The sequence below is a fragment of the Palaemon carinicauda genome, chromosome 27 (genome assembly GCF_036898095.1).
Source record: "Palaemon carinicauda isolate YSFRI2023 chromosome 27, ASM3689809v2, whole genome shotgun sequence".
NCBI classification, from domain to species: Eukaryota; Metazoa; Arthropoda; class Malacostraca; order Decapoda; family Palaemonidae; genus Palaemon; species Palaemon carinicauda.
The window spans coordinates 74732225-74753587 of NC_090751.1; the positions used below are offsets into that span (position 1 = coordinate 74732225).

The following is a 21363-nucleotide window of genomic DNA, read 5'->3' on the forward strand; positions in this document are numbered from 1 at the left end:
GCTGTGGCTGAGCTGCCACTTGGGAAGTAGCGGATCCCGGAAAGTGCCGTCTCTGTTGACGTTGCTGGGGTTTCGGTTTTGTGGGTTTCCTCTTAGGTTGAGGGCCATCGTCCTGAGAGGATTTCCTTTTCTTCGACATGCCCCACTTGTGGAGAAGGTTCCTGTTCTCCGTGGCGGCCTTGTCGGTGATCTCTTTCACAAGGGAGGAAGGAAAGAGGTGCTTACCCCAGATGTTGGAGGAAATCAGCCTCCGGGGTTCGTGTCTCACTGTGGCACTGGAGAACACGAATTCACGACAGGCTCTATGAGCCTTCGTGAAGCTGTACAGATCTTTTACTACGGTCGCCAAATGTGTTTTGGCGAGAACCATGTAGTAGTCAGGGACCCTAGTGTTACCGGCCATGACTTTGAGCTGTACTTGGAGGGACATGGATGCGGCGAGCCTTTCCTTCGTGTCATGTTCCCGACGAAGGAGATGGTCATTAAGTTTTGGGAGGTCTTCGTTAAACTGACGGTCAGCGACGTCAGGTTCTAGTTTTCCCACCACAAATGTTGACTGGACATCTTTCCAGTGTCTAACATCAGGGGGAGTAGTCAGGGAGAAGGGTCTGCACTCCTCCAGTGCAGGGCAAGGTTTTCCTTCTTCCACTGCCTTATGTACCGCAGTGAAGGCCTTTTCCAAGAAGGGGAGGGTCGCATCGTCTGGTGCGACGTAGGTAGGGTGCTTCTTGCTAAGCGCCGGAAGTTTCGAGCAGGTGAAGCCCCTACTTTTCACTGTATTGGCCAGCATAGCCTGGGCCTTCGCGAGATCGAACACTATAACCTCCTTCTGTTCGGTCTCTTCTTTAGAGGCAGGTTCGGATCGAAGTCGGACGTAACAGTCCGGATAAGCCTCAAAGTTCGGGAAGAATTCCACTTCTTCCAGCACAATCGAGCCGATCTTTTCGCTTATGAAGATCTTGCCCGTCGTAATTGGCATGTGCTCGGCATACCTCCAGGGGTTGGTATCTGAGCATGCGGGGAGGTCCTTAACCGAAATCCTTTTCGGCTGCTTCGAACTTCCCATGTTGGACCTGAAGAACTCATGCGTCTCGCGGAGTTTCTTATCCATGAGAGCCTCAAGCATTTTGAAGATCTCCTGGGTGTTGGATGGGGTGGGATCCGGGGTAGCAGATGTAGACGTGAGTGATACGTCCGTCAGTGTAGGAGTCGGTGTGGGGGTGGAAGGTGGAGCGACCTCCTGCTCCGATTCAGGGTATTCCACCTGGTCTTCCTCATAGTCCAGTTCGTCGCCCATGAGGTTCCTCTCCGTATTCTCCGACACTTCCGACATACGTTCCGCGTTGTCGGCATCCAAACGGCGATTATGCATGGACTGAGCCATGACTACATCCGGTTCCACCGTTATCTGGACGGTGGGGATCTGATCCTTGGGGACCACTGAGTCTGGGGATGCCTTCGGGAAAAGCAAGGCCCTCAAGTCTTCGGTGGCAAGGTATGGTCCGGTGGCGTTCTTCTGGAAGCCACGCACCCACTTGCGTAGCTTCTCTCGAGAAGAGTCCCTAACCTCCGCTGAAGGAGGATTGTTGAACGCCTCGACCAGGCGGTCCTTGCAGACTGTACAGTTCTGCGGGTCCCAAAACTTCAGATCGCCTTTCTTGTTGGCGCAAGGGGCGTGGGTCCTACACGTCGTGTGCCCGTAGAAGTGCGGGCGCTTCACTCCACAGAAGTTGTGGTCACATTTCACGTACTCCTCCTGTAAGAGAAAGAGAACATGAGTATATGGAAGTCATACAAATGACTTACATTATTCTGAAGTTAAATATTAAAAAGTTAACTTTAACTTAATCTTAAGTAATTAATAACATTGTAATGTTAGAGAGTGGAGCAGGAAATGAAGTAGATACACATACTCCGTTTATCCCGCCCGGCTGGTTACCGTAACCTTATCCATAGGCAATTTGTTTGTGGCCGAGGACACAAGGCAGAATTCTTCATAGATCGCCAGGGAGGCAAAAGGAATTCTAGTAGGAATTGCCTAAGATGTAAATCTGGGACTGAGACCACTCAGGCCATTAAAATGGGGGTGTAGAAGACCCCATAGGGCAACGGTTTCCGGCAACCGGCCGTGCTAAGATACACACAGCATGCTGGAAAATTGTGATATGCAAGAAGACAGCACGGATATTAATAGAACGGTAAGACAATACCTATCAATTTAGGTAGCCAAGCAATCTGGTTGCAGTGTAGGGCTATCAGCATGGTGTTGATAGCTGGGAGAAGGGGTGCAAGTCTCTTGGCGTCTCCGGAAGGCGCCGGCAGACCGGCGGCACGCCGGAGGCCGCTCCAGCAGAGTTTCTGGCATTAGTGAAGACACATAGAGAAGTCAGGAGTAATGCCAGGATGGCGGCCGCCGACACAGTGGCGGCACGCCGGCGGGAGGCGGCGGTTCCGGCAGCCTCAGCTTGGTGACAGGGTCATAGGATAGGGAAAGTGGATATAGCAAATCCGGACCGCCGGCAATGGATGCCGGCCCGATGGACGGACGACCGAAGCTAGGAGGTATAAGGGTAGGCCATCAGCTGTACACCGACGGGAGGTGGCAGCCCTCCGGCACACGGAGGACTGTCGGCCAGGGGGGAACAAGGAATGTGTCACCAAGGGGGGAGGGCGGTATCGCCGGCAGTAGAGGCGGCAAGGGACCAGCACCAGGACAGGAAAAGAGACAGAAGGAGGGATGGAGGGGTAAGGACACGAACCCCATAGCATCCCACCTGAATGGGTGTACCCATGATAGAGGCTAGCCCTATCACCCAATGGCCGGGGGCCGGCAGGCGGCCGGGAGCCAGAGTAGCCCAAGGGAGGGCTAGGGAACACCCAAGAGGGGAGAAAACCCCTGCGGACAAAACGCATCCAGTGGCTAACCCCATAGGACACTATGAAGGGTATATGTACCAGAGCGGACTGCACACAGGGACTCAAGATAGCCCTGTCACTCCACCCTAAGGAGGAGTTGTAGGACAGGGGACAGATGGGTATAGGCTAACCTAAGTATAGGCTAGGCCATACAAGGGATAGGTGGGGAGGGGAGAAGAAGCAGGGTCTTCCATAGGGGAGGCTCTGTACCAAAGCGGCCACCAAGGAAGGTAGGACGCTCCCTAGCCTAAGGTAGGCAGCCTGGCTGAGAACGGTGCATGGGTACCGTTTCAAGCAAGGCACAGAACTAGCTCCCCCCGAGGCCTAACCTAGAGCAGGGATGTTACACCCTAAGCTAGGAAGGCTGGAAGACGTATCGCAATTGCAAGGAAGGTCAGGTAACCTAACCTCAGCAATTAAAGAAGGGCAGGCCGTTCCTCATTCTCGGACGCAACCCTAAGGGGGGATCATTCCCTTAGGGAGGACAGAGAAAGTGATAGGTACTCTGGTATGAACTTGATCCCCTTACGTGGTAGGGGGAGCAAGGCTACACAGAGGGAATGCCCTAAGGCAGGGGGTGAAGGGAGCATATAGGGGTCCTACATTTAGGTTAGGTTAGAAAGGCACACTATCAAACCTATCCGCTATATGGTCCCTGAAGGCGAAAACACTTGCATCACAGTAAACAGTATCATAAAATAATGCCACTATCTTCATAACTTAACCTAGGATCACTGTAATATATCATGCATGAACACTGGTGATAGGCGCTCTGGCCTAGGGGCTAAGCTAGCGATCTAGTATGGGGTCAGGCGATGACCGATAAAAAAGCGTCAAAACACGATATATGAAGTTCCTAGCTATGAAGACTAAATAACTAATAGTATCAATTAGTTAAAAAGGGCCGGAATAAGCTGTTCAGGCTAGCTAAATAACGCATGCAGGGTAACAGCGACGCCATAAAATGGCGTGTCCGGTAGTAGCACAGCTCTGCCAGAAAACATAAAATATCTCGAAAAGTAAGTTACTTTACGGTCAGAGCTTATTTAAACAATACTGGGACCTGGTACTCAACTTTCCAGAAGAAGGCAAGGCCGAAGGTAGCGACATAACGAAGATGCAAGCCGATGAAAATAGCACAAGGGAAAATCCGTCTTAGCAAGGCAAGCTACTAGAAGAAGGATGGAGACGGACGTGACGTCATTTAGCAATGGCGCCCGTTTGTTTACGTTTCGAGTACCAAAAGTAGCCACGGACGAGTATAGCTGTGGAACGGCTCCCCAGCTATTCTCCGCCCCTCCACATCGAAGTGTTAACTCTATGTGGGGTGCAGATAGCTATGTGGCGCGTTAATACATGCATCCCCTGTTGATATACGATGTCTTAAAGGGAAACCTTTAGGATACTCGCTCCAGAAGTTAGAATTCTGTGATAACCTGTGGTTAAATTCTATGGGAATATCTTAGTAGTTATATACGCAAGGAAGCTCTCAATAAGAACCTTCCATCAGGACGCCATGGCTTGAGGCCCAAAAAGCATTTATGGCGTACGACAGCGGTCCAAAAATGGCCGCCTCCGGTGCTGGCTCTGCTCCACTTAACACACCTAAATTATGCTAAATTAATTTAACTGTGAGAAGGGAGCCAAAAATATACAGGAAAGATTAAATAATAAACTTTCCAGGGGATGAAGATGCTGGAGATTGCATTGTAATATTCCTTGAGAACAGTAACAACACCGAGAGCAACGTGGCAGAACACCGTGCTTAATTGGCCACTATTAAAGGAATGGTTACGCCGTAGTAGTGCTGGGAGGGGATCCACCGGGTAACCTTGATAACGGCTCCCCTTAAATTTCGCCACTCTTCCCCCTCAAAGCGAAAACTCTATTCGGGGTGAGGATTGCTATGTGATATCATGCGATATCCTTAAGGATACTCGCGCCAGGAGTTAAAGTTATGGAAACCTCTGGTTAATTCTCTGTGGGAATCACTGTAGCCAAATATCCTTAAGAAAGCTACCTAAAGGAACCTTCCCTGTTATTATACGATATCGTATAATAACAGGGGACATATGCTTGACACGCCACATAGCTATCTGCACCCCACATAGTGTTTACGCTTCGAGGGGGAAGTGTTGCAAGTTATGGGAGGAGCCGTTATTAAGTTCTCCTCCTTCGTTACTGTTACGGCACTCTGTGACGTCATAACCGCTGCCATGTTGGTTGACGTCACCGTTGTGCGCCTTCCTTATTCCTTCCGGCGTTTAGGCCAAGCTCCATGATACAATAAGATTAGGAGGGGCCTGTCAAGGCCTGAATATGACAAATTCGTAGATAATTTGTATTTTTCCTAACCATACAAACCTTAGCTATTTAAATAGGGTATTACTTTCGGCGTAGCTGAAATGACGAGCCATTAGATTTTTAACGAGGGTAGCTAGCTACCCCTCCCCCCTCACACACCGGTAAACTAGTTCACTTTGCTTAGAGGTAGAACTTATCCCAGGGGACAGGGCTGGCGGGCAAGTTTGATTAAATAGCTAAAGTTTGTATGGTTGGGAAAAATACAAATTATCTACGAATTTGTCATTTGTTCCGTAACCGAAATACAAACCACGCTATTTAAATAGGGTGACTTAACCCTTAGGAAGGGTGGTAAGTCCCACCCGTACTGGCTTTGGCTTTTTGCCCGGGGACTCAGTATATGAGTAAGTAGAACTCAAGATAAGGAGTCCCTGCACCTCGCAAGTACCTTGCTCAGCAAGGATCGCGGCCTACGTAAGCTTGTGTGTGAAAGAATGAAGTGTGACTCGTCCTAGGAAGTTGACCTAGAGTCCTTTAGATGGAATTCTAGGTTAGGACGTTCCCAATACCACCTCGTACGGGTATAGGGGACGAGACAGTATTATCTTAATACTAGGAACACAAGGAAGCATGGTTTACCTGCAGTGGTTTGAGGTCAGCTGTGCAGAGAACCCAAGATGCTGCTTTCCCCAAAAGAGGGGAGAATGAAGAAAATAATAAGGGCCCGGCATACCTTTTCATTCATGCAGACTAAAACCGGGTAACAATGCCCTCAACCTTCTGCTACTTGTCCATTAAGGAGCCTGAGTAAAAGGTTAGACCAGCTGTTGTGCAGCCACCACAGGGCCGAGAGAGAATGTATCGAGCCTCCTATGGGTCACGTCTTGCAGGTAGTGGGCTGTGAAGGTCGTTTGACGCTTCCAAAACCCTGCTTGTAAAACCTGCGTCACTGAGTAGTTTCTCTTGAACGCCAGGGATGTAGCGATGCCCCTGACATCATGTGCTCTAGGGCGACGTGATGGAGGAGGGTCTGGATTCAGGAAATGGAGGATTACCCTGCGAATCCACACTGAGATAGTATTCTTAGTGACCCTCCTCTTCGTCCTTCCTGTGCTCACAAACAATGCTTGCACTCGTGGACGAACTGCAGCCTCAGACTCCTTACTAGGCACAGTAGATGGTCTGGGTCATCTGTTACAGAACGGAGACTCAAAATCCGGAAGGAGTCGAACCGGGGGCCCGGCAATCCTGGATTTTGAGTCTTAGCTACAAACTCAGGGACAAACCTGAACGTTACCTCCCCCCATCCCCTTGAATGGGCGATGTCATACGAGAGACCATGAAGTTTGCTGACTCGCTTGGCTGAGGCCATAGCAAGTAGGAACACAGTCTTCCAGGTCAGGTGGCGATCAGAAGCCTGGCGTAATGGTTCGAATGGAGGTCTCTTAAGAGCCCTGAGGACTCGAACCACGTTCCATGGAGGAGTTCTCACTTCCGACTGAGGGCAGGTAAGTTCATAACTTCGTATGAGTAGAGAAAGTTCTAGCGAGGAGGAAATGTCCATTCCTTTTAGCGTGAAGGCAAGACTTAAGGCAGAGCGATAGCCTTTCACTGCTGAGACTGAAAGGCGCATTTCTTCCTGCAAATACACAAGAAACTCCGCTATTGCTAGAATAGTGGCATCGAGAGGAGAGATACCCCTTCCACGACACCAACCACAGAAGGCTCTCCACTTCGCTTGGTAGACTCCTGAGGATGACTTTCGCAGGTGTCGAGACATCCTTTCCGCAACTTGTTGTGAAAAGCCTCTCTCTGTGAGGAGATGCTTGATAGTCTCCCGGCGTGAAGCCGTAGCAATGCTACGGCTTTGTGGAAGATGTTGGCGTGTGGTTGCTTGAGAAGTTCGTGTCAAGGAGGGAGTTCTCTCGGGAGTTCCGTCAGGAGCTGCAGAAGGTCCGGGAACCACTCTGCGTGATGCCATAGCGGAGCTATTAAGGTCATTGACAGGTTGACCGATATTCTGGTCTTGTTGAGCACCCTTCTCATCAGACAGAACGGGGGAAAGGCGTAAACGTCGATGTTGTCCCAACGTTGTTGGAAGGCATCTTGCCAGAGTGCCTTGGGGTCTGGGACTGGGGAGCAGTACAGCGGGAGCTTGAAATTCAAGGCTGTCGCGAACAGATCCACCGTTGGGGAACCCCACAAAGTCAGGACTTTGTTGGCTACTAGACGATCCAAAGACCACTCGGTACACACTATCTGGGATGCTCTGCTCAGACTGTCGGCAAGCACATTCCTTTTGCCAGGAATGAAGCGAGCCCATAGTGGAATAGAGTGAACTTCGGTCCATCTCAGTATCTCTACTACAAGATGGGATAGCTGTTGTGAAAAGGTACCTACCTGTTTGTTAATGTAAGCCACTACCGTGGTGTTGTCGCTCATCACCACCACGGAGTGACCCGCCAGGTACTGTCGGAACTGTTGAAGAGCCAGAGACGGCCTTCATCTCTAGCAGGTTTATGTGGAGGCACTTTTCTGATTCTGACCATAGGCCTGAGATCCTGTGGTTCAGAACGTGGGCCCCCACCCTTCTTTTGAGGCGCCCGAGAACAGCATCAAATCCGGGGGGAGGAAGAGAAGAGCTAATCCCTTTCGGAAGTTTTCGTCTGTCACCCACCATTGAAGGTCCGTCCGTACCGCAGGACCTATAGGGACCAAAATGTCCGGGGAATCGTGACCTTGATTTCACCGAGACTTGAGCCGCCATTGCAGGGATCTCATCCTGAGGCGCCCATTTGGAACTAGACGGGCCAGAGAGGAAAGGTGACCGAGGAGACGTAACCACGATTGGGCTGGGAGTTCTCGTCTGAGGAAAGGATCTGCGACCCTCCTCAGCCTTGCTATCCTGTCGTCTGATGGAAAAGCTTTGTGGAGATTGGTGTCCAAGATCATGCCTAGATATACCAGTCGTTGAGATGGAAGCAGAGAAGACTTCTCGAGATTTACCATGATTCCTAGATCTTGGCAAAGTCCCAGAAGCTTGTCTCGGTGTCGAAGAAGGGTCGACTCCGAGTCTGCCAGGATCAGCCAGTCGTCCAGATAACGGAGTAGACAAATGCCGATCCTGTGTGCCCACGAAGAGATCAGGGTGAACACTCTGGTGAAAACCTGAGGTGCTGCGCAGAGACCGAAACACAGCACCTTGAACTGATAGATCTTGTTGTCTAGGCTGAATCCTTAGTACTTCCTTGAAGACGGATGGATTGGGATCTGGAAGTACGCATCCTTCAGATCCAGTGTACACATGAAGTCTTGTGGTCTCACGGCAAGTCTGACTGTGTCTGCTGTCTCCATGCTGAACGGAGTTTGTTTGACAAACCTGTTCAGAACTGAGAGGTCAATGACTGGTCTCCAGCCTTCAGACGCCTTCTTTACAAGAAAGAGTCGACTGAAGAAGCCTGGGGACCCGTCGACGACCTCTTGGAGAGCATCCTTCTTGAGCATGGTCTCGACTTCTGCCCGTAGGGCTAGCCCCTTTGCCGATCCCATGGCATAGGAGCTCAACGACACTGGATTCGCTGTCAGGGGAGCAAGAGATGTTATGAATGGGACGCGATATCCTTGACTGATTACAGAAACCGTCCAGGAATCGGCCCCGAGTTGCTGCCACCTGATTGCGCAACTTTCTAGGCATCCCCCACTGGTGGACATGCAGGGGGAATGCCAATCCTTGCGTTTGCGGCCTCGGCTGCTCCCCCTAGGATTCTTGCCTCCCCTGGAGGACTTCTTGCCTCTCTTGTCTTTGACAGGAAAGGGCAGTTGTTTGGACACCGTTGTCTTCGCTGCCGCTGCCGGTTTTGTCGTCTTGGACTGGCGAGATTGTTGTTGAGGTGCTGGAGGTTTGTAGGGCTTCGATGTGAGAGCCCTTTGGAGGAAAGAATCCTGATTAGATTTCCTCCACCTCTCAGCTGCCTGTTCCACATCCTTGGGCTCAAACAGACTCTTTCCCATAAGGGAAGAGTGTCTGAGCTTGCTGACTTCGACGGTTGAGACCTTCGAATGGAACCTCTCTACCACCGCATCACGTCGTTCCAAGATCGAATTGGCCCACAAGTTCGAGACTTGGTGGGCCAGAAACTCAATGGTGCGGGTGCCCGAGAGGAGGAAGGTCTCCAGGGCCTTCCTAGTGCTTTCCTTGGACAGATCCTTGGATCACAAAAGGATGCCCAGAGACCCCAACCAGACATCCAGCCACGAAGTAGCCTGCAAGGCACACTTCGCGACCTTCTCCTGGCTTAGGATCTCTGTTGCTGAGAAAGTCACTTGCCGGCTAGAAAGTCTATCAAGAGGAATTCCCTTGGTAAGCTCTTCCACAGAGTGGTGCAACGGAAGAGCTAAACAAGACTCCTCCATGATCTCAAAAAACCTACTCTAGTGGACACGAGGAGGCGGGAGGAGCTTGTTTCCAGCAGTGGAATGGCTGGAGGAGGCGAACTCGGAGAGCTGGCCCTCAACCTTATCCCTGGCACTCTTAACCCCTTGGGACCAGGGCAGAGCCGCACTGGCATTAGTGGGTTTCTGAGTGCCAAAGACTCGGTCCAGGACCGTGTCCTTGCCCTCACGAGGAAGAATCTCCGGGTCCGGAAACTTGTTGAGATTCCTCATCAGAGTCAAGACCTGCCAGAAGGCATGCTCTGACTCTTGCTGCTCTCCCCCTGAGACGAATGCAGGCACAAGATTGTTGATCTGTGCCTTCGAAGCTCTGAATTGCTTGGTCCTCACCAGTGACGTGTTGCTTATCTGTCATATTGCTGAGTCATATCCCTTTCGCACAGGTCTTGGTTGATGAGATGAAACAACAAGTGGAAGTGCTAAGTACACACAAACAGGGACAGCTGCCTTCTCTACCTAAACCCCAGTGGATACCCATGGTACCCCATCCGGGTCCTGCCACAAAAGGAGAAAGCATGGTCAAAAAGAACAAGATAATTTAGTTAACGACTGCAGCGCCGTCCCGTCATTCGAGGCCGACCCTAGCCTTACAAACTCTTTGCTAATCACTATGTAAAGTTTTTTTTTAACTTCATAAAAAGCCCCCATTGCTTCTGTCTCCCCAGCTAGACCTTAAAACTATGTTCAATTAATGTATTGTTTAATGAGCACCTAAATATAGAACTTGAAGTTGATTTGACATTGTGACAAACATTCTTGAAGAATTACCCAATGCTACCGTAACTGATAATTGTGAATGTGAATTAATTATCATGTTAAATATACAACTGCAGAAAAAGATACAGAGTAACATCTGTCACTATCCTCGTCCCCTTGTCTTAAGCCACAGCTACCACACGGACACGTGACACTCTTGCCAGGATTGAAGTGAGCTGACAAGAGACCGAGTTGTCTTCCATCCATCTCAGTATTTCTACTGCTAGATGGAATATGGATGCAAAAAAGTATCGCCTTGTTTGTTGATGTAAGCCACTTCTGTGGTATTGTGCTCATCACCACCACTGAATGACCTGTCAGGAACTGTTGGAACTGTTGAAGGGCCAGGAAGGCAGCCTTCACCTCTAAGAGATTTATGTGCTGGTAGTCTTTAAACTTTGACCATAGGCCTGAGGTTGTAGGGTGCAGCCTGTGGGTTGCCCACTCTTCTTTTGATGCATCTGAAAAGAGCATCAAATACGGGGGGGGGGGGGGGGGGGGGACACGACGGTCGACACCCTTTAGCTGATTCCCGTCTGCCACCCATCACTCGAGGTATGTCAGTTCCTCTGGTCCCATGGGGATCAGAATGTCCAGGGAATCAAAAGCCTGATTCCAAGAAGACCTTAGCGACCATTGGAGAGATCTTATCCTGAGGTAGCCGTTGGGAACTAGACGGACCAGAGATGATAGGTGCCTGAGGAGACATTTTCACCTCTGGGCTGGGAGTTCTTTTCATCTGGGAAAAGGTCTTGGGATTCCTCAGCCTCACTACTCTGTCGTCTGATGGAAAGGCTTTGTGGAGGTTGGTGTCTATAGTCATTCCTAGGCATAACAGTCGTTGAAAGAGAAGCAGAGATGACTTCTTGATGTTTACCATGATCCCAAATCTTGGCAAAGCACCAGAAGGTGGTTTCGGTGTTGAAGAAGGGTTGACATGGAGTGTGCTATAATTAGCCAGTCATCTAGGTAGCGTAGAAGACGGATGTCGATTCTGTGAGCCCAAGATGACCCTAGGGCGAACACTCTCGTGAAGACCTGAGGTGCTGTGGAAAGACTGAAGCACAAAACCTTAAACTGGTATTTCTTGTTGTCCATAGTAATCCTTAGATACTTCCTTGAAGACGGAGGGATTAGGATGTGGAAGTATGCAGCCTTTAGATCCAGTGTGGACATGAAGTCCTGTGGTCTTACAGCTTGTCTGATCGTGTCTGCAGTCTCCAAGCTGAACGAAGTTTGTTTAACAAACTTGTTCAGAGCTGAGAGGTTGATAACCGGTCTCCAGCCTCAACACACCTTTTTTCACAAGAAAGAGTTGAAGAAGCCTGGGGAGTCGTCAAGCACCTCATGGACAGCACCCTTCTCCAACATGGTCTGGACTTCGGCCCGAAAGGCCAGCTCCTTTGTGGATCCCCTGGCATAGGAGCTCAATGGAACTGAATTCTTGATCAGTGGAGGGAGCGATACCCTGAACAAATCATGGAGACTGTCCAGGGTTCGGCTCTGAGATGCATCCACCTCTTCCAGTAGCAGTGCACGCATCCCCTTCTTGGTGGACAAGAGAGGGAATCACCTGTCCTACAGTTTGTGGGCTTGGCCACCACTTCCAGGGTATTTCCCTCCACAGGAGGACTAGAGCCCTTTCCTGTCCTTGGCAGGAAACAGCTTCTTAGACACCTTGTTGTCTGATGCTGCAGTCCTGCTCATTGTCTGCTTTGGTTGTTTATTCTGCGGGAGAGGTGGTCTATAGGGCCTGGATGTCAATGCCCTATGGAGGAGGGAATCTTGGTGAGACTTCCTCCATCTCTCAGCATCACACTCAAAATCTCCCAGCTCGAACAGAGAGGAACCCTCCAGAGAGGAGTTCCAGAGTTGTACTATCTCACAGTGAGGTACTTGGCAATAGAGCCTCTCACCTACCGAGTCCCTAAGATTTAGGAAGGTGTTTGCCCATAGGTTGACTACCTGATGAGCAAGGAAATCAATACTTCAAGTACACGATAGGAGAAATGTTCCCATCGCCTTCCTGGACCTTTCCTTGGAAAAATCCTCGGTTCCCACCAGGTTACCCACTGACCCCAACCAGAGATCATGCCATGAAGTAGCCTACGTGGCGTACTTCACCACTTTCTCCTGGTTGAGGATCTCTGAAGCTGAAAAAGAAACCAAGTCCGGAGAATCTCTTTAGAGAGATCCCCTTTCTTAGTTCCTTTAAGGAATGATGTAGAGGAAGAGGTGGGAGAGCTCTCTCCTCTGCTGGACAGCTTGGAAGGGGGAGGAGCTTCCAGGATGAGCCTGAGTGAAGGGAGCTTGAGGAGTCAGATAGCTGGGCAGAAACCTTCTGCCGGGCACTTTTCAGTCCCTGGGACCAGGACAGTGTTTCACTTGTGTTAGGAGGCTTCTGAATACCATAGACACGGTCCAAAACTGTGTCCTTGCCCTCTTGAGGAGCCATCACTAGGCCTGCCAACCCATTGAGAGCCCTCATGCAGGCCAAGACTTGCCAGAAGGCATGCTCTGACTCCTTCTGCTCTGTTTCTGAAGAAGAACTGGCAGCTGGATCGATGTCTTTCACCCACAAGACATCATCTCCAGGTGGGTTGTGGTTGTCATCCTAATGGGCGGAAATCGATTGCCTGACCCTTTCTGTGGGTCTTGTCATCCTCGTAGAAGATTTAGGCAGGGTCTTTGAGTCTTAAGACTCCTTCCTCGGAGGGAAGAAAGTCTTTTAGACAGAAGGTCTGGATGGGATGACCCTCTGCTGGACAGCCGTAGAGAGAGGGATCGTATCTTCCACAGGTCTGCAAACTATCCTACACTCTGGCCGGACCTCTTCGATGATAAAAGGCTGGAAGTAGTCGTCTAGAAACTCTTTCCTACGCGAGGAGTCCACTCGAGTCGATGGGTGTGGAGCCACAGAGTAAGGTGAAGCGGGCATGACAACACTCGACCTTCCCTTGGACATCTTGACAGGGGTCAGCTTGACCCTAGATGAGGCTACTTCGTCAGGGGCTTCTCTCTTCTGCTTCAGGGGAGAGGTAAAGACCGAAGTTTCATGCTGGGAAGGAACCATGGACCTTCCCCTTGAATCTGAAGATGGAGAGGAAGACTCCTCCAGAGGGATCCTGGGAGTCATAGAAGAGAGGGCAGGAGGGATTCCCGAGGAAAAAGCCTGGCTAACAGCTCTAACCAGGGCTCCGAACCACGATACTTATCTGATAATGGTGCTTTCGGAAAGTTCCACTGAAGGGAATGACAAAGAGGGCCTCCACAAGGGAGCCTTAACTGCTGTCAGGGCAGTCTTTGAGGAGGGCTGCTGTGTTGCCGTCTCTTTCCCAGAAAATAGGACTGGTCGAGATGAGGGAATCTTCGGGATCTTAAATGCCTGAAGTATATTCTTTTCCACTCTGCTCGGTGAATGAGATGCTCTGCGTTTGCGGGGAGGTGAATGAGGCGAAGACGAACAATGAGGAGACTTACGTCTCTCCAGCTGGGGCTCTGGAGCTCGAAGAGAAGACCTAACAGCTTTCTCTTCGCACGAGCGGCGTCGCTCAGAAGGGCGTTGTTATTCGGGCAAACTCTGGCCATGGCCAGTGCCTGGTTCATGCCGACGCTGTGCTGTGGCCCCGAGGTCACAAGACGCTGTCTACCTATGAGAAGAGGCTTGTCGGTCGTCAGATCGTCTAGGCGATCAGTGGGATGGCGAACAACGATCAGCGAGAGGCCAATGTCATTTACCCTCTTCTCTGGTGAAGTGACGAGTCATTTGGGAACGACGAGAGGGTTGACACAGCGACGGTTGCTGACGAGTGTTGATGAGATGGCGAGTCGCCGCCGGCTGCTGACAAACGATGAGTCAGCGATCGGTAAGAAGGTAATCAGCAAGTCGTCGATCAGCGAGCCAGAAATCTGCGAGCTGGAGATTGGCAAGTCGGAGATCAACCAGCCAGAGGCTGTCATAAAGGGCTGTGACCATTAGAAAAGGAATCAGCAGCCGGAGAAGATCGTGAGCGGATCTTAGACGGCGAATAACCAGCAGCTTCTCGGTGATGAGTCGGCGAACATATAGGAAGGCTGGAATCAGCTGGCAAACCACGAACTGAAGTTTGCCGACGAGCTAAAGGAAAGGCAGGATGGTCTGTCGAACACTGCGAGGCAGGCGAAGGACGAGACCTCGGCGAGTCCGGAGAAACGGGCGAGGATTGGGAACCAGGAGAACTAGTAAAATGCAGATCCTTTGAAGGGAATCGCTCTGAAGACAAGGAAAAGCCAAACAGACATCTTTTCACCGAAAGTGAAGGAGCACATCTGAGGCAAAGAGGAGGGCGAGCTCAACGAGGGCGACGACAGTGAAGGCAGGCATCTGCAGAGGAGGGCTGACCAGCAAGCTGATCATTCTCAAACCTCTGAAGAGGAGTCTCTAGGTGTGGTCTTTCTCGCGAACAAGAAAGGTGATCATCTGTAGGAGACATGCCTTGGATGTTGCTCCACCCACGAAGGATGGTTGGAGAGGGGGAAGCATAGTCCTCAGCAGCAGCAGACGGAGCAGAAGAAGAGGCAGGAATGGAATTCACGGGCAGGGCAGCAAAAGACTCCTCAGGCACAACAAGGTCGACACCGAGAAGGACCAACAGATCAACTTCCAAAGCAGAAGACGCTGCATCTCCGCACCTCACTGAAGAAGCTGCACTAACACCTACTTGAAAGGCAGACCAGGCAATTACAGGGAAGGCCACAATTGGAAAATGGAAGAAATGGATAAGGATTCCCCAAGGGGGGAGAGGCGAAGTCGCTTCGCTAGGGGAAGCAACACCGTCTCGAGAACCGAGGTTGTTCAGGAGTTAAAGAGCCTGCGCTACTGCTCAACGGTTCCCCGGAGAAAGCCAGTCAAAAAGCTGCTTGGGAGGAAGGTCAGGGGTGAAGAAGCATTGGGTTTCTTCTGCTTCCAGAAAGACCCTGAAAGATAATAATCACTTTTAGACTTCTTTCACCGTCGCCTAAACCGTTCCAACTGGGAGGCAGACCACTCCCGACCCTCACTATACTTATTACCACTATCACACCGTTGACCCCTGCAAGGCGGACGCAATCAGAAGGGGTCAGTGTTCACCACGGACATAAACGTACCGCATGAGCAGCTTTGGGGTCTAGTGCAGGCACACACACAAACTGTAAAGAAAAAAGCACAAAAGAATTAATGACAGTCCAAATTGGATAGGGGGAAGAGCGGTAACGACCTTTCTCCATCCGAGCCAAAAGCAAAGCAAGATACAGTCACAGGTGTGTGAGAGCGAGGGGCAGCAACTACCTCACCGCTAGGTAGCGGTATGGGTGGTTAACCCTCGCTAAAAATATGATGGCTTGTCCTTTCAGTTTCGCTGAAAGTAATATCCCTATAAATAGCGTTGGTTTGTTTTCTAGTTATGTTATTGTTATTGCTTGCTAAGCTACAACCCTAATTGGAAAAGTAGGATGCTATAAGCCCAGGGGCTCAAACAGGGAAAATAGCCCAGTGAGAAAAGGAAACAAGGAAAAGTAAAATTCTTAAGAACAGTAATAACAGTAATAACATAGAACAAATAATAAGTATGGAAGGGATTAGTGTTGGAGGAGTCAATAGAAGAAAAATTTGTTATGAAGATAACACGGGGATCATTGTCGACACTGCCTAAAAGTTAAAATGACTTCTGGATACAGTGAACAGAGAGCAAGAATTTATGGGACCAAGAATAAATGTAAGAAAAGTTGCATCAAAGACCTCAAGACCCCATTATGCAACATAATAAACAATGAAAAAATAAAACAAACAAATTTGTTTACCTAGATAGTATGACGACTCGGTATGGTAGAGCTAAACAAGAAATGGAGAAGAGAGTCCTGATAGCCAAAAATGTTTTTCAAATCAAGAAAAATCTATTGACAAGTATAATTGGTGCATAAACAAGAATTACAGCTTTAAGAACATATATGTGATCCACCCTTATGTATGGGTTGGAAAGCTGGACAATAACAAGAGAGCTAAGAAACAAGCTAAATGCAATACAGATGTGGTTTAGCAGGAAGATGCTCAGAATATCTTGGAGGGATAGAGTAACTAATGAAGAGGTAAAGGTAAGACTAGGAGTGCAGAGAACAATGACAAAGGAAATAAGAGAGACAAATGAGTTTTGTTGGGCACATAACAAGAGAGAAAATAAGAGCACTTCATCAAGTAATGGAAGTGATTTCACAAACACGCAGAGGCAAAAAAAAAAAATTCTACACCTTTAACTTACCTGTTTTGGGTCCATTTCCTGTGCAAGAAGTTCAATTACCTGGTCACCATAAGCATCAACATAATCCTCACATTCTTCGGCAATTGAATGGGGCATCATGTCACATAACTGGTCCACAGCCTCCTCAATTTCAGTCTAGGCAATAAAGACAGGCTATATCAATAAACTCCATTCTAAACCTTTTTAAGAAAATAGTTATAAAAAATAAATATAAATTAACTCCTGTAAACTTTAGAACAGAAATATATTCATGGGGATTAGGTAATAAACAGCTGCAAAAATGGATGTGCCCACCCAAAAAAAAAAACTACTCGATACCATTACGCAATCACCATTGTTTCATCTCCCAAATTATCCTTACTATTACTAGTCAAGCTACAACCTTGGTTGGAAAAGCAAAATATTACACCCCTAAGGGCTTCAACAAGGAAAGCAGTATTGTGAGGAAATAAGGCAATAGCAATAAACCATACAGTATATAAGCAATAAATGAAAAATATAAATTTAAAGATCAGTGATAACATTAAAAGAGATCTGTCATATATAAACTATAAAACAAGACTTATGTCAACCTATTCAATAGAAAAGAACTTACAAAAAGTTTGAATTTAGGAAGTTCCACTGATTCAACATGATAAATTATGAAGTAATTTGTATTTTTCCTAAAATATGCAAACCTGGGGCTATTTATTAGGGATGATCCTCTCAGCGAAGCTGAAACTACCCACATGACTTTTAGCAAGGAAGGTTGATTGATTTGAAGTTCTCTGGCATCCCGACATCGAAGGTCATTGACGCCGATTAGCGAGGATGAACTACCCCACTGCTAGTTAGTAGGGGGGGGGGGAATAGTAGGGGGTAGCCAGAGTAATTGGCCATCCCACTCACACACACCTGTGTAGTTTGGTCACTTTTCATTGCAGGTAGGAATTCTTGGGAGATATTTGAAGGCAGGCCAATTTGTATAATAGGTCCAAGTTTGTATACGTTAGGAAAAATACAAATCACTTCCAAATTTGTCATTTGTTCTGACACTCATACAAACCTTACACTATTTATTAGGGATGACTTACCCCCTATGAGGGTGGAAGTAATCACCAACTGGCTGATCTTTGACCAGGGTTTTCCTGTACGTATTCTGAACGTTACAGAGAAACCCTGACACCTTGCTAAACTAGACGTGCAAAGCACTGTTAGCGGCCTGAGAAATTTTGGTGAATGTGTGATGCTAGCAGAGTAACTAGCATATGGAAAACATTCTTAAAAATGTTAGAATCTTAGGAGTAACCAGACGTTACCCAATCCCACCTCGCCAAGTGGGGACGCAACAAGTATATCTATTTATACCAGGTTACAAAAGGGAAACGGCTATACTTGCAGACAGTAGAAGTCAGCTTTGCAGAGTACTGTATAGTAGGAGCTGTTACCCTGTGGGGGGGGGGGGGGGGGGTTGCTACCAGGGGGGGATGGAAAAGAGCCCGACATTCTTTGTCAATCATCCCAGGCTTATCCTTGGTTAACTCTGTTCTCACCATCTGCTACTTTTCCATCAATAAGTTCGTGGCATCATAAACCATTTGTTGTGTAGCCATCAAGGAGCTCGAGGCATTATAAACCATTTGTGTAGCCACCACAGGGACAATGGAAAGTGTCAGCATGCTCCTGTGGGTCACTTCTTGTAGGAAGTGGGAGGTGAAAGTCAATAGGGCTTTCACCTTGCCACTGCCATGGCATGCGTCACAGAGTAGCTGCTTGCAAACGTTAGGGGCGTATTCCTGCCTTTAAAGTTATGAGCTTTAGGTCACCTCTATGAGGAGAAAGATAAGGAGTCAATGACCTTGTGGGGCCCAGTCATGAACGTGTTCTTTAAGAGCATCCTTTGCCCCTCCTAGGGTTGGCGAAGCATGCCAAACCCTTGTATCTACCTAGCATTAATCACTGGCATAATAGCCATTAATGTGGATCACTGATCCTGCTATGAAAGATTTCCAGTCCGGAGGACTTGAACCTGAGGTCCGACGTATCTAGAAAGAAGTCGAACGTTACTCATTTCCTCACCATGAAGGTAGCACCGGGAGAGACCTGTCCACAGGATCAGATGAAGACCTACTGTCTATAAGTCCTGGGTCATCTGGGGCATCTCCATGACCGAAGGAAGCAACCCATGCCCCATAGAGGGTTTTATTACCCAACTGCGACTGAGTAGCTAGGCTTAAACTCTGTGAAAAGCAATGATTAGTGTTGTGGAAGGAAGGTTTAGCCTTTCGGTTTGGAGGAGATGCTCAAGGAACGAGCAGTGGCTTCCTATCACCTGAGTCTAGGAGCAGAATTCTTCTCGATGGCAAACCGAGGGTCTATTACAGGAATAACGCCCTCGAGAGGAAGAACCTTTAAACGAACCCCACCACTACCACTGAGAAAAAGTCCCCTAGTCTGGGAGACCAAAGCTGAAGAAAACTTTGGTATCCAGAATTACTCTTCGCAACTTGTTGCAGAAAGGGGTTCTACTCCTCATGAGAAAAGGAGCTGGATAGTCTCCAAGTGGTCGAACTTGTACAGGAAGCCATGTGCTAACTGTTTGTATGACAGACAGCCTTCTCGTCGCATGACCGAGCTTGAAGATCAAAATTGTTCCCCAAGGAGAGGCTAAAAACTGGAGACTTCTGCAAGAAATGACTATAGAAGCTCGGCAGCATCTTAGTGAACCGCATCTTTCTGAGACCAGAAAAAACATTTATGTGCTTTTATTTTACATTTTTGGTGTATTTTATCAATCTAAGTATTTTGGGTGCTGTGACCACATCAGGTAAGGCATATACCAATCAATAACAAAGAGTATTGTGTACACTACTTTTTTACTTATTTAAAACATCTACAATATATAGTTAATACCTCTCTCACATCAGCTGATGAACATAAGAATCAATAACAAAACGGATTTTGAGCGAAGCAAAAAATCTATTTTTGGGTGAGATAGCCATGTCGTCCGGATGGAAGATTCCTTAAGGTAGCTATCTCAGGGATATTTGGCTACAGTGATATTCCCAGTGATTTAACCGTTAGGTCTCCAGAATTCTAACTCCTGGCGCGAATATCCTTAAAATTTCTCTCAAGGATATCGCATAATGAGGGGACATATGCTTGATACGACACATAGCGATCTTCACCCCGAACAGCGTTTTCGCTTTGAGGGGGAAGTGGCAAATTTAGAAGTGGAGCCGTTATCAAGGTACCCTTTCCTCTCGTACTACTGTAGAGTATCTAGATAGCGCTGTAATCAACCCAGCGCGCTATTCCTTGTAGCGTTGAGCATGGTGCTACAGGTATAGTAGTTTCGGGAGGGATCCTGCCCAGGCCTTTTCTATAGAAAAGGAGGGCGGGTCCATCAGGACAACATGGCTATCTCACCCAAAATTAGATTTTCCGTTTTTTGGGCTCAAGCCATGTCGTCCTGATGGAAGCTTACTAGAGAATTACTAGAAAGTACTGTATCTGTGGATTTTTTAAAAGTCCCTTAACCTTGGGACAATTTTTCCTCTTGGTCATCTCGACTATTGAGACATGGCAATACCGTTATACGTTATTACTTCTAAGCATAAACTATGTTAGTGCTTCCCGCCCCCTGCAGGGAAGAGTCATACTAGACTTAGGAAAGGGAGTCTCAAGGTTTGCATATAGTATCAGAACAAACATAGTATCCCTACATACAGGTCTCTGTATGTATTACGTGCTGGAACAATCATTACTACATAATGTTGTATCATTTGTCAGAACAAGGGTATAGCTATACTTTTGTTAATAATCAAATATATAATATACTGTACATGTTAGTATATGTAATAAGAAACATAACAAGCAAACAAAATATAGAAAATTCTTGTTTTCACCTGAAAGGGAAAGCTTGATTAATGCCACAGTAATTAGAAATTTTGATAAATTTTCTAATATGAATTTTCATAATGCTGAAAGTCTATTCACACTGTGTAAGTACACATGGCACTGGTGTTATATATATGTTTCTTCACCTCATCTAATTAGAACAGTCCTTAGTGTCCCCTTGAAGACACTCATAAACCCTTGGAGACACTCATATCAAAGTATTGCACTAAGGGGTGTCAATACCTTCACCCAATTGATTGATGGTCCGAATCAATTAACTGTTCATCGCAGCATTAGACGACAGGTTTTAGCACACTACCTGCTGCCACCACGAATCGCTTAAATTCCTGCACTTGCTTTGCATAATGCTTGTAGAATACTCTGGATGACTTCCATCCAGTGTATGAGCAAAGACGCTAAAAATCCATATACTGAAAGAAATTCAGTGATGGAGTGATTTTCCTTGCATCATGACCTGCAGTTGTACTGTCAGGATCCACTCTGCGAATAAAATAGGTGATCTTTGCCCTCAGTTGTTTTAGGGATAGATTTGATCCTGAAGTTTCTCCTTTAAAGAGCTGTCCTCCCCTGAAGTCTGAAGTTCTTCGAAGATAGACCTTTAGACACTCAACTGGACACAGGGAGATATCTTCCTTCAGAGGGCAAATTCTCCAGGGACCCCACCTTTTAGTGGGTAGCTCGTTCTTAGCGAGAAATGTTTTATCAGGGAAAAGATTCAGTTCTCCCACTTCTGTAAACTGAATATGGACCTCATCTCTGG

At 47.9% G+C, this 21363-nt stretch overlaps 1 protein-coding gene across 1 annotated transcript in view; it reads right to left on the reverse strand.

Annotated features, from left to right (window-relative positions):
* Sap-r (Saposin-related) overlaps nucleotides 1–21363 on the reverse strand; it is a 1093325-nt gene that overhangs the window by 366427 nt on the left and 705535 nt on the right. Inside the window, exon 11 of the mRNA XM_068351162.1 lies at nucleotides 16704–16838. Within this exon, the coding sequence (XP_068207263.1) occupies nucleotides 16704–16838 (135 nt within the window). The remainder of the gene's footprint in view (nucleotides 1–16703; nucleotides 16839–21363) is intronic.